Below are 12,238 nucleotides of genomic sequence, written 5' to 3'. Positions count from 1 at the left end.
GGCAATTTTGTTTTTTATTTGAATTATAAAAGAAAATTCTAAACTGAATATTGTTACGCTGCATAACTTGTTTCATAGACAGCTTTGGGTCCATAGCAGTATATGATCTCTCTTAATCCATATCAATATATACTCCTGTAAAATAGAATCCAATAGTTGTCTGCTATCTCATAGTATTCCAAACTATGTATGCAACAGATGTTACCTAATTAATCTGTTATTCTTACAGGTAGACTTGTCTGATTTTTGCTTTCATAAGTAATGTGCAGGAAACATTTATATGCATATATATTGCATTTGTATGGTCATTTCCTTAAATTTGAGTCAAAGAGAAGAAATATTTTAAGAATATGTATATATTACAAATTTGACACCCTACAGTAGTTATCTGTTTTTTTTTTCTTTTTCCCTTTATATTCCTGTACTATTATTTTTATTACATTTGCTAGAGAAGGAGAAAATTGTCTCTTGTGTATTTGCAATTCTATGCACTTATGTGACATTCAATCTTTTAATAAGTTTATTAAATAAAAACTTTTTAAATGAATCATTTGTTCAAGTTACTTGCTGGTATTTATATTGAGATTTGCTTTTTTTAAAACACTTGATTTGAAAATTTTAACTTTTCTTCCATATAGTCATTAAATAGTTCTTGTAAGCTTTTCAATTTTCCGAAAATTTCATTTATTTTAATATCTTAAAATGTTGATTCAAACTCTTATAAAGAAAGGTATCCATTTTCATTAGTTATGTCTTTGGAATTATGTTTACAAAGTCCTTCTCTATCTCTAAAATCATACTTTTCCTACTTCTTTATTATTTTTAATTTATTTCTGGCAAATTTATGAATATGCATTTAACTTTCTTCTCCCTAATAAAGTCATAGAACAGTGTATTGTGTCCCATTGATTACAAATGCAACTTTAACATAAAGTCAATTATTATGCACAACTAGGTTAACTACCTAACTTTCTCATCTGTTCCATTGCTCTATCTATTATCACATCCACTGTTGTAATTTTTGTCAAACTATAGTAAGGTCTACTATAGTCTTCAGCCACCAGTTCTCTTCATTTTTTAAAATAAGTTTTTGGTCATTATCACTAATTCGTATTTCTAGCTATTATTTAGAAATATTTCATTAATTAAAAATAAATTCCTTTTCTGAGCATTTAAAAAATTTAATGATTTGAGCAAATGCCATTATATTATATTAACATAATGCTTTTTTTTTTTTTTTTTTTTTTTGCATTGGAGTCTCACTCTATCACCCAGGCTGGAATGCAGTGGCATACTCACAGCCAACCCAATGAAGACCTGGTGGACTCCGGTGATCTTTCCACCTCAGCCTTCCAAGTAGCCGGAACAACAGGTGCGTGCTACCATGCCCGGCAAATTTTTGATTTTTTATTGTAGAGACAAGGTCTTGCCAAGTTGCCCAGGCTGGTCTCGAACCCGCGGACTCAGACAATCCACTCGACTAGGCCTCCCAAAGCAGTGGTACAGGCTGAGCCACCAAGCCTGGTTTAATGCTACATATTAAATGTTATATAGTTTAAGATTATAGATGTATGCCTTAATTTGGAGAAAACATACTTAAAATAACAAACATCCCGATTCAAAAATATGACATCTCTTTTTGTTTATTCAAATCTACTTTTCATCGACTTTTTAATTGATACATGTCTTCTTTTACATTGATTCCTATTGCTATTGAAAATGAACGTCTTCCCTATTATATTCTCTGTTGCTGCCATGCAGCAATGCTATTGATGTCTGTGTATGTATATCTGTGATTAGTCAACTGGTTACACTGTTTATTCAGTTGATTATCTCATGTAAACTAGAACTAATGAGGGTTTTATCTCCTCTTTTTGGTATCTATCTCTGTTGTGTTTGGTATCTCTGTTGTGTTTCCCTGTGGCTAGAGCTTTCGTGTCCACCTTAAACATCTTGTACACAACAAGCACCTGTCGAGGGTGCTGAGAGCCACAGGACTTTACTGAGCTCAGAAGACAAGAAGCCAGAGACCCTCTGGTGTCCTCAGGCCCCCTCACCACCTAACCACATCTACCTGTGTATTGAGGAGCAAATGTCCCAGCTCTCAGGGCCCCCAGCCTCTCAGCAGGCATCTGTCAGGCAGGAGGACTCCTGTGACCTGGGATAGGTTCCTCCCTGTATGACTTGGCTCCCTTCTCCTCTCATCTACTCAGGAAGCCACACAGCCCTTTCTCCCATGTGTTCCTGCACCACCGGTGTCTCCTTGGAGACTAGATCATTCTCACCAGCACACAAGCATCCAGTTATGCCGCCGTCTTAACTAATAATGACCATAATAATAATAATAATATTCTGACCCAAAATCCCACCTCTTCTTGTAGCCACAGCTTGCTATTTCATTGCGTTAAAACTCCATCCTGTTTCAAAAAGCTGCAGCATTGGAACAGATCAGAACTCCTTTCGCTCGCCCTCTCTTCCCCCTCCCTCCTCCCATCTTTTTCTCTCTCTTGAATCTCGCTCTACCCCATAAAAATAAAGACCTGAATCAAGTGCCCAGGAGGATCGTGGAAGCTGGCAGCTCTGCCCTGGCCTAACTCACCTCACTTCTCTTCCTCTAGTCTAGGCAAAAGGATTTGCTCACGTAGGACTTTGGTCTAATTGATTAGAGTTCCACAGAGGGATTTCGGGGGAAATCTTCAGCCAAATATCAAGAGTCCCTGCTTTACTATAAGATATGAAAATGTTGCCCCTGGGATCCTCATGCCTCAGGTCCTGATGGCTGAGAGGAAAATCAGACCATTCTGGGTCCCTAGTCACATTTCATCTTCACCCAACATCGCTGAGGGTAATCTGTTTTTGTTGGTCTTTGTGCTTGTAGTATTCTTTTCTTTGTCCTCAGAGCTCAAGACATCCATCATTTTATATCTAGATACAGGGTTTTTTAAAAATTGACTTTGTATGTTACACAGGGAGTGCTTACTCTGCAAATCCAGGTTTTTCCTCCTTGGCACAGGACTGTCCCATTTACTTTTTTGCTCCAGCTGATGCCTGCTCCTCTCAGGAATAGCAACTGTCCATGCGGCCCTTACCTTACCTGTCCAGCACCTTCAGGCCACACGCCACATCTCTGCACCTTCATTTCTGGGGACTTGTTCTTGTCCTAGTCCTCCAGCTCTCAGGCCTGATCTGCCAAGACCAGACTCAGTTCCTTCTGCTCACACCACTTCCTTGCATACTTTAGATTGACATCACACATATGTTTTATAACATTCCTTTCTTATGTTACTTGGTTTCTTCTCAACATCCAAATGCTTCTCATCCAGTTTCCTTGGAACATTGACCTTCTCAGCTTATTTTTTATTTCTTGTTTCCTAAAATCCACCTTTTTAAAAATTTTATTCAAAGTACCAAAACGATGTAATCTGACTTTTTTCGGAGTAAATCACATCTCTCTCTCTCTCTCTTTCTCTCTCTCTCTTTCTCTCTCTCTCTTTCTCTCTCTCTCTCTGCCTCTCTCTCTGCCTCTTGAAGACCATAGAGTTCTACTTTTATGTAAAATAATCTTTTCAATGATCCATATTATTTTTATGTTTACCCACCCTTAAATGCTCTTCAAGTCTGGACTGCATTTTTACAAACAGAATGAGCTGTTTTATTTTTTCTTCTATCCCTTTATTTTCATTTGTATACGATTAGAATCTCTTTTTGTTTTTAATTTTAAAGGCTAGATGCCATTTTCTTTGAAAAGTATAGAGCCAGAGTCACCAGTAATTTCAGCAAGAAAATATAATACCATCAAAATGTTATTTCTAAAAAATTAAACATTTTTAAAGTGCTATTTCTACTCTTTTGGGCCTGAACCAAAAAAGTGAAGATATACATGACTCTCTCATAACACAGCAGGGAACTCTGTAACCTTTAGTGGCCCTCCCTGCAATGAATATACTCAGTGTGTGTGTGCCTGCCACACCAGGGAAGAAGCATACCACACCAGGAGAAACCCCATACCCATGACAACAATGGTAGCCCTGGGTTTGGAGGCGGTCCCTCACCCCCAGACCACCCAGTCCAGCTGCCCTTAGGCTCTGCTTGTTTCTCTCTGGGTTCCTTGCTGCTGTGCCCTTGGATGAGTGCTTAGGCCCTTGGCTTCTGCTGGGCTCTCTGCCCAAGGCACCCTGAACATCCCCCTACCTCTTTGTTGTCTAGGAAACAATGGCACTATGGGCCCCAGACTTTCCCACCCTTGCCCCCTCACACCCACCTTCCTCAAGCACTCAATCTCAAGTACCAGGCTCTTCTCTGTGTAACTAATAGAAATCCACTTGTTGGGAGTGCTTGGCAGGCTGCATGGGTTTTTGTGCATAGTCGTCTGTCATGGCAAACTTCATATGGCCTTTGACTTTTCACTCAGGATACAGAAGAACCATGTTTTTCTAAAAAACTTCACAGTTCCTTTAAAAATAAGTCCTAAGATGTCCCTTTCTGATATCTTTCTTAAAGAGTAAGTAACTATTCTAATATTCATGTATGGTGGCTCAAACTATTTTTTAAAGTTGTTTTGTTATCTTACAAAGTACAAAATTCTTACCAGGGATCAAGTTGCTGAAGTACCATCCACATAAACAATAAAGGCTTGCGTCAAGCAGAATCATCCAGCAAACCCAGCCAAATGTCATGCCCCCTTGTTCTGGAGCCTGGTACATATTATTCCACTGAATCCCTAGCAGGTCAGAAAAAGGTCAGAGTTAGAACTGTGCATCTTCTCTTACTGTAGATTTTGGTAAGATGAGCTCATTAATTCTGGAAGCTCAAGTAAAGCTGAATAGAGCCAAAACAAAAGGAAGATCAATACTACTGGCCATAATTCGTCAAATGAAATGTTAGCATATATAATCTTACATCTATTTCAATAGTACATGGAGGGACCATTAAAAACATTTTCATATCTTACATTTAAAATTTTCCAAAAAACGTTAGCCACCATTATTATTTATTTAATCACTAAATTATCTTCTTCAGTGTTTGAGTTTTTCAAGACTATTAATACAATTTGTCTAATACAATTTATCTCTTTCCATTTGATAGAATTATTTCATCAATATTTAATATATTTTTACCACTACTGAATTTATTTCATTCTAGTAAAGAAAATATGTAAATAATGCATTTTGCTTCAACTCCTTTGTGAATAAATCAAAAGTGGAAGCAACCAAGTGTCCATCAAAAAACAAAATAAACAAAATGTGATATACACTTTAGTATGCAATGAAATATCAGCCTTAAAAAGAAAAAACTCTGACATATGCTACAAATGGTTGAATCTTCAGTACAGTAAACTAAGTGAAATTAGCCAGTCACAAAGAAAAAATTGCTGTATGATTCTACATGGAAGTAATAGCTACAACTGGCAAATTCATAGAAACAGAAAGTAAAATGATGGCTGTCAGGGAATGTGGCAGGAAAAAATAGTCTAGAATTTTAGTTTTGGAAGATTTAAAAAGTTTTAGAAATTAGATTTACAACAACGTGTATGTACTAAATACCGAACTGTATACTTAAAAATGATTATGATGGTAAATTGCTATGTGCAAATATAAGCAAATAAACCTATAAATCAATCTACATATTAATTACTTCAATGTGGAGCTATTTGAATGCTAACAATTTACAATTTTTGTGAGACCCAAGCTAGGCAAAATACGTTATGTCCTTTTTATATATGTATAGTTTCAAGTTTAGCCTGAGTGTCACAAAACATGGCCAATGTCTGAGTCAGGCTTAGAACAAAATGTTTGCATGATTCTAGATCTACTACACTGTACTTCAGTGTTGTTTTTTGTTGTTGTTTTTTTTTGTGGACATTGTCTTTTGTGTTTGTTATTGTTTTTGTTGATTCTTTGTTTAGAGCTTTTGGGGAAAAGTCAATATAAACACTCTTTTTATTAAAATAATGATTATTCATGGTCAATTTACTTTTAAAAATAAAAATGAAAAGTAAAATTTTCTTAAAGGTCACTCTATTTATATATTATTTTATTTACCTAACTAAAAATACTTCATATTTAGGAAAACTAAGCATTTTTTAAGATAAAGAAGGCTTCTTGAGAACCCAGTCTCTAAACTATGCATTATCTGTGCCCTAAAAAGTTTCTGGACTGGGAAAGAATCATTATTTTCTTAAAATATGTTTGTGATTTATTGCTGGATTAAAATATAATTTGATTTCAAATTTTCCCATGGCACTAGGCTAGAACTCAATAAAATACATGTGTTCATCATTGTGTACTTGTTGGAATTTGGACCAACATTTTCAAATGTTCTAAAAGTAATAATTTTCCCCTATCTTCTTGATTCAACTTATTTTAAAGATCAGTTCAAAGGATACTGAGCATTCTGGATTACTCATCTGTTAAAGGATATTTAAATGGGTTTCCCTGGGAAAAAAACAAAAAACTAAGAAATCTAAGACCAGTGCAAATTAACTGGCTAATGCAACAGTTGCTAGAATTGAGTTTTACTTACAAAAATACACCCCAAAATCAAATAAACATCTAAGGAATATATGTGTTCTGGTTTAGGGTTTTAGTTGTCAACACCTCAATATAAGTGAAATATGCTGCCAGCAAACTTTTAAAAAAAAATCATTTTAGCCTGCATCAATAAGTATACAATATATAGAAAAATGGAGGAGATAAGTATGCTCTAATTTATGCTGGTTAGACCTATTCCTGGATCCTGCCTTTTGGAAAGGACCTAGAAAGCCTAGGGGTAAAGATGAGAGCTAGCAAATATGGGACAGTTGTCATGAGAAAGAGAGAATTAGAAAGAAAACAACTAGAAAACATGGTAGAGGATCCAGGAAGACAGATCGATCCCATTTCAATAATAGTCTAACAGATGGACGCATTTGGGCACTCCATTCTTGGAAGAATTCGGAAAGTCATGAAGTTGTATCAAGGGTAGTATAAGGAAGACCCAGCATTAAGTGGGTGGCTGACCTATATAGTGTGTGAAGCAAGGGATGCCATAATTATTCTTTACTGTTCTCAAACTAGGGCCACTAGGTGGTGGGAGGTACTTACACCATCAAAACCAAATAGCTGGATCTCATTCCATATGTTCCACGTGGTCATTAAGACTTTCTACTGCATCACTTGCAACATAACTATAAATTCCCCAAAACCTGATTCACTGGGAGTCATTTTTAAAAATGCATCCTCTTACCTGCCTCTTGTCCTTCCAGGAATGTAATGAAAAATACTCCTTGTCCAAAGGCGGTCGTCGAGAGAGAGCACTGCCCATGGATTGATGAAGCGAGGAGAAAAACTGCACATTAGTGTTTGGGACTACAGAAAATCCACAACATGAAATTCAAAGAGAGAAACCATGACACCTTCTGATTTTGATGATGCCAAATCGTTGCTTCAGGCAGTGATTTAAATATTTGAACCTGAAAGACTTTAGCAGAATGTCACCCCACTCTGAAAAATGTGATAACAAGCTAGTTTTTAACGTTAAAGGGAATTATTTCTCTTTAGCACAATGCCTGAAGTGTCATAAATCCAATGCACTGTATATAAAAATGAGTAACACAAAACAGTGCAAAGCGGAATTGAGCAATTTACTATTTTTTATTATTAAGTGAATGCCCTGGAGCACGCTGCAGGCAGACTGATGGAACACACACACTATTCTACACTAGAAAGAGAGTGTGTTGAAGGAAAATGTTATTTTGCCTCAGTGGAGAGGTCTTATGTCAGATGAAAATCCCACTGGAAAAGTATCATACATTTTAAAATACAATGTACCAGAGTTAGATTTTTCATACTTGCTAGAAAACATTAGAATATATAAAAAGAAAATCAAATGTTGTATGCATAGAACCATTAAATACAAGTATTGAAGTAAAAACAAAAATGACAGCATTTGAAAATTTGGTCAGAATGTAGACGCCTCCTTCACTAGTAAGGAGCACGTGGGGGAGGGACACTGAATGGTCCCACTTGTTAATTATTCCAAAAACATCTAATTAATGCTGACATGCATTATTGGTTATGAGTTATTACAAGTGTAACATAAGCTAATCAAAACCGATAAATGCATATCAATGGATAAAATACTGATAGTCACTTTTTCATTATGTGCATATATTTATGTTGTGTGTATACGGGTTGTAGAAACCAGAGAGAATTGAATGGGTTACTGAAGTTGAAATGTCATTTGGCTTCCACAAAAATATTTTACTCTTAGTCTCTAAATAAGCAGAGAAGGCGATCCGCTCCTGGGGAGGACGGAATGCATTGGGCCTGTCCTAAATTTTGTGCTGGATTAAAGGACATTTAAAAGCCTTTAAATACCGCTTAGCAGCCCTGTGATTCTAAGTGTCCTTGACACCTCCCCAAAGTCTCTGCTAGCAACTCCATCATGTCCCTCAACAGACTGCAATTGGAGGAGGTCACTTGACCTGCTGGAGAAAATAAAGTCTTGAGTGTTATGCAAATGCTTATAGTCATGCTACTGGCTCTGTGAAAGCGATCACTTTAACAGTGACTTGTTTGTTCCTTCCATACTGTTGATACCTACCATGTGCTAGGCACTGTGCTTACAAGGCAGTCGTCATAAAAGCATGAGTATGTTTCTATTGCCAACGTATTTTATGTTACAGACCCAAAAGTACTGTCATACTTTTTTCAGGATGTACATTTTAAATGGATAGGCGACTCTGACATTACTAACAGAGAGATTTTTCCATTTAATGTGATGTAATTCATGGCGCTTCAAGAAAAATGCTTATTTTTTACTTCTAAAATAGCTTTAAAAATCTATTTCTTTCCATGCATGAAACAAAAAGAAACTAAATGTTATATACTTCCTTAAGGATGCCACTGATTTCTCAGAGTCTGCAGAGCCCCTGTTACATAGTAAGTGGCAATTTTTAATGGGCTGCCATCCAGCCAAACCATTGCAATTTAAATGAATGCAAGATGTTTGTCTGTGGATAGGAGAAAGGAAGTCGATATCTAAAGCCCATGTAGATCTGAACATGAGAAATTAAAAAGTTGAGTGGTTTTGTTTTGTCAGGTGGGCAGCAGTTTAGTTTTATTTAACATTTTTACAAAACAACTCACTTACCAGAAATATCTGAATGGCAAAACTTAGCTGGTTCTGCAATACCAGCAGAACTATGTAAGGCAAAAAACTGATCATGTACACCAGACTTGTACATAGGGCTGCTGTATTAGCTTGGTTGAAAAATGCACTCAAGAAGTAACTCAGCATGACAACTGACACGCCAAAATCCATGAGAAAGAGAAAAATAATAAAGGCATTGCTGTGCGTGAAGATGCCACTTGCTTTCAGAATGATGGCCAGGGAAGCACTGCTTATGGTCAATGCAGCCATGCTCTCCAGGATCCAAGCCAGGAAATAGATGGTTGGATGTACTCCCATCATCAGCATGTACTGTTAAAAGAGGGGAAACCCAGTTATCACAGCAATGGATAATTGAGGAAGAATGGATCAGATGACGGAACGAGAAGGTGTACCAGCAGAAGATAAATGGGCTTGATTATAAATTCAGCCCTGTGGAGGGCACTGGGAAGAACACTTCCTCCTAAAGCTCAGCATTTGATTTTCATGAGCCCCTTGCAGGAGCACCTTATGTCAATCACCAACTTAGGGGAGACAGAGCTGAGAAAAGAAGATGCTAAAACAATCTCACGGGTAAGAACACACAGCAGGAAAGGGTAGGAGCAGATCTCTCAGACCTTAGACTTGGTTGACTGAATGAAGTCTTATTGCGTTTTCTTGTTTATCTGGGATTCACTATTTTTGGTTTAATGTTTGCTTTTCATTTTGTTTGTGTTGGTCTTGCTCAATAAAGTCAAAGAGAAAATTGAATGGGAAAAATACTGGTCCTTAAGCTGTTCAGTTTGGAGGGTCACGGCAAGGGTTTTAGAATGTGTTTTGCAAAAAACCCGTTTGAAGTAATAAAAATAAAACCAATCCATCCACTAAACCTACCATTTGCTCAACTATCACATTGTGATATCTTTGAGTGTGGGGCTGCTTACTAGTGAAAGAAGAATTAGTTCTGAAGCAGCCATCCTGGCTTGCCACCTGGCTGGTTGTAGCAGGGAAGCCCAGCAAGGCTAATACACTCCAGGTCCCTCTGCTCAGGGCTAAACTGAGATAGGGAAGAAAAACAGAAGTCCATAAAAATAGACTGTAAATGGCATGCAAAACAGCAATGCAAGTTCTATGCAGCGCTTGTAAAACTGATTACCTAGCACGTTCTTCTTTGCCACGCTGTTTCTTTATTTTAATAAATTTTAAATAAGTGAACACCACATGCCCATTGTCTCATGGCTTCACTCTTCTGCAGGAATAGATGAGGAGACAGGTCTTTACCAGACACTTTTACAAACTTTCATTCTTAAGAGAAACTCTGACAGTTTCAAATTTTACCAATATTAGAACAAAAATATCAATGCTTCACATAAAGAATTCTAACCATAAATTAAGATGGAAAATCTGCTATTATATTTTTCTGGGTTTTATAAAAATTACTGTATGAGCAACACTGTATTTAGTCTTTCAATCTCATGCAGTTCTTCTTTGGTTTTCTTTCTTCTCAATAGAAAATATCTGTTAAACTCTGGCAGCAATCAGACTTCAACATAAAATGATTTTCCTGGGGCAAGGGCTCAACTCAACTATACACAGGAACTCCAGCAGAGAGGAGGGAAGTGAAACAAAAAAGGCTCAGGTCAGTTACGTGACAGGATCCATTTCCAAAGTCCCAGCCTGCCCCTTCTTTCTTCAAGGTCAGACTTATGGCTATTTACCTCTTCTATCTGGATCTCCCGCTCATAAACCAGCTTTCGAACCATGCTGGCCACAGACACCATCCAAGTTAGCATCATTATCAGTGGAAAAAAGAAACCAACGTTGTTCAGGAATCTGTAAGGACATAATTCAGCCAGCATTTAAGGGTAAACACAATGATTTTATTCATTATCATGCCCATGATAAGCACTGAGCCTGTATACTTTTGTGTGTGTGTGTTTCTTAGAAATTGTTAAACTTTTCAAAGAGCAATGTCTCCTTCGGCCATTTCTACAGACCCATAACTTTGGCAGAACAACCATGATTGGTGTGCTGAATTTATAGGTGTGCAGACTCACAAAAAAATCCATGAAGGAGATACAACTAGGTCAGGTTCCCTCAGGAAGCCACAGCCTTATGCCAGAACTCCCTGACACCACCTGTTGGCAGAGCAGATCTGAGGAAGGAAACAGGTCATTAATCAAGGACTAAATTTCCCTCACTTAATTAGGATCTTATCTATCTCCAGTCATCAATATCAATTGATAGTAGATATCATCTATAAGATATATGGAAATTGAAAAACAAAAGTCCATTTCTTGTTTTCCCTAACACTCACATTTCAACCTACTCTAACTGGACTCCATTTCTAACATGCTCATAAAATGATTCTTTTTGGGGGGGGTCAGAGTTCCACTCTGTCACCCATGCACGATCATGGCTCATTATAGCCTCAAACTCCTGGGCACAAGTGATCCTTCTGCCTCAGCCTCCCCAGTAGCTGGGACTACAGGCGTGTACCGCCACACTTGACTAATTTTTCAAAATTTTTGTACAGATGAGGTCTCGTTGTGTTGCCCAGGCTAGTCTCCAACTCCTGGGCTCAATCAATCCTCCCACCTAGGCCTCCCAAAATGTTGGGATTATAGGTGTGAACCACTGTCCCCAGTCACACATGAAATGACTGATCTAGGGCACCAATGACATCCATGCCTCTAAATCCTATGGAAATATTTCATTTTCCTTGTTGACTCTCTGCTGTGTTTGAGGGTACTGGCCATTGTCTCCTCCTCTCTCTTTTCTTAGCTTCCAGAACAACCCCCAGCTTTGTACACAGTGTGTGGAAACTTCTCTTTTACCTGCCCTTAAACATGGGCATGGGCATTCTTACCCAAACCTGGGCCTTCTGTCTTCTCACCACAAACTCTGTGTTTTAAATCCACATAGTATACTTAATTATTTTATTTGTCACAGAGACTAGCCAAAGGTGCAAGTCATGTTACGAGGCTTGTGATACATGAAAGTGCCAGACAGAAGAAAACGTCTTGCTGTTAAGGATCCTTCATTCTAACACATGTGAGTGTGTGTGTGTGTGTGTGTGTGTGTGTGTGTGTGTGTGTGTGTGTGAGAG

General features: G+C 37.6%; 1 protein-coding gene across 1 annotated transcript in view; it reads right to left on the bottom strand.

Moving 5' to 3' along the window:
* Positions 1–1,829: 1,829 nt before the first annotated feature.
* Positions 1,830–12,238, bottom strand: part of LOC110595173 (ATP-binding cassette sub-family A member 13-like) — a 71,286-nt gene continuing 60,877 nt past the window's right edge. Inside the window, exons 6-10 of the mRNA XM_021709877.1 lie at positions 10,848–10,962; positions 9,133–9,462; positions 7,225–7,294; positions 4,589–4,720; positions 1,830–2,002 (exon numbers count right to left, since the gene is read on the bottom strand). Of these exons, the coding sequence (XP_021565552.1) occupies positions 1,830–2,002; positions 4,589–4,720; positions 7,225–7,294; positions 9,133–9,462; positions 10,848–10,962 (820 nt within the window). The remainder of the gene's footprint in view (positions 2,003–4,588; positions 4,721–7,224; positions 7,295–9,132; positions 9,463–10,847; positions 10,963–12,238) is intronic.

The sequence above is a fragment of the Carlito syrichta genome, unplaced genomic scaffold (genome assembly GCF_000164805.1).
Source record: "Carlito syrichta isolate Samal-C Ts95f unplaced genomic scaffold, Tarsius_syrichta-2.0.1 Scaffold287546, whole genome shotgun sequence".
Classification (NCBI taxonomy): domain Eukaryota; kingdom Metazoa; phylum Chordata; class Mammalia; order Primates; family Tarsiidae; genus Carlito; species Carlito syrichta.
This window is presented reverse-complemented; position numbering and strand designations above follow the sequence as displayed.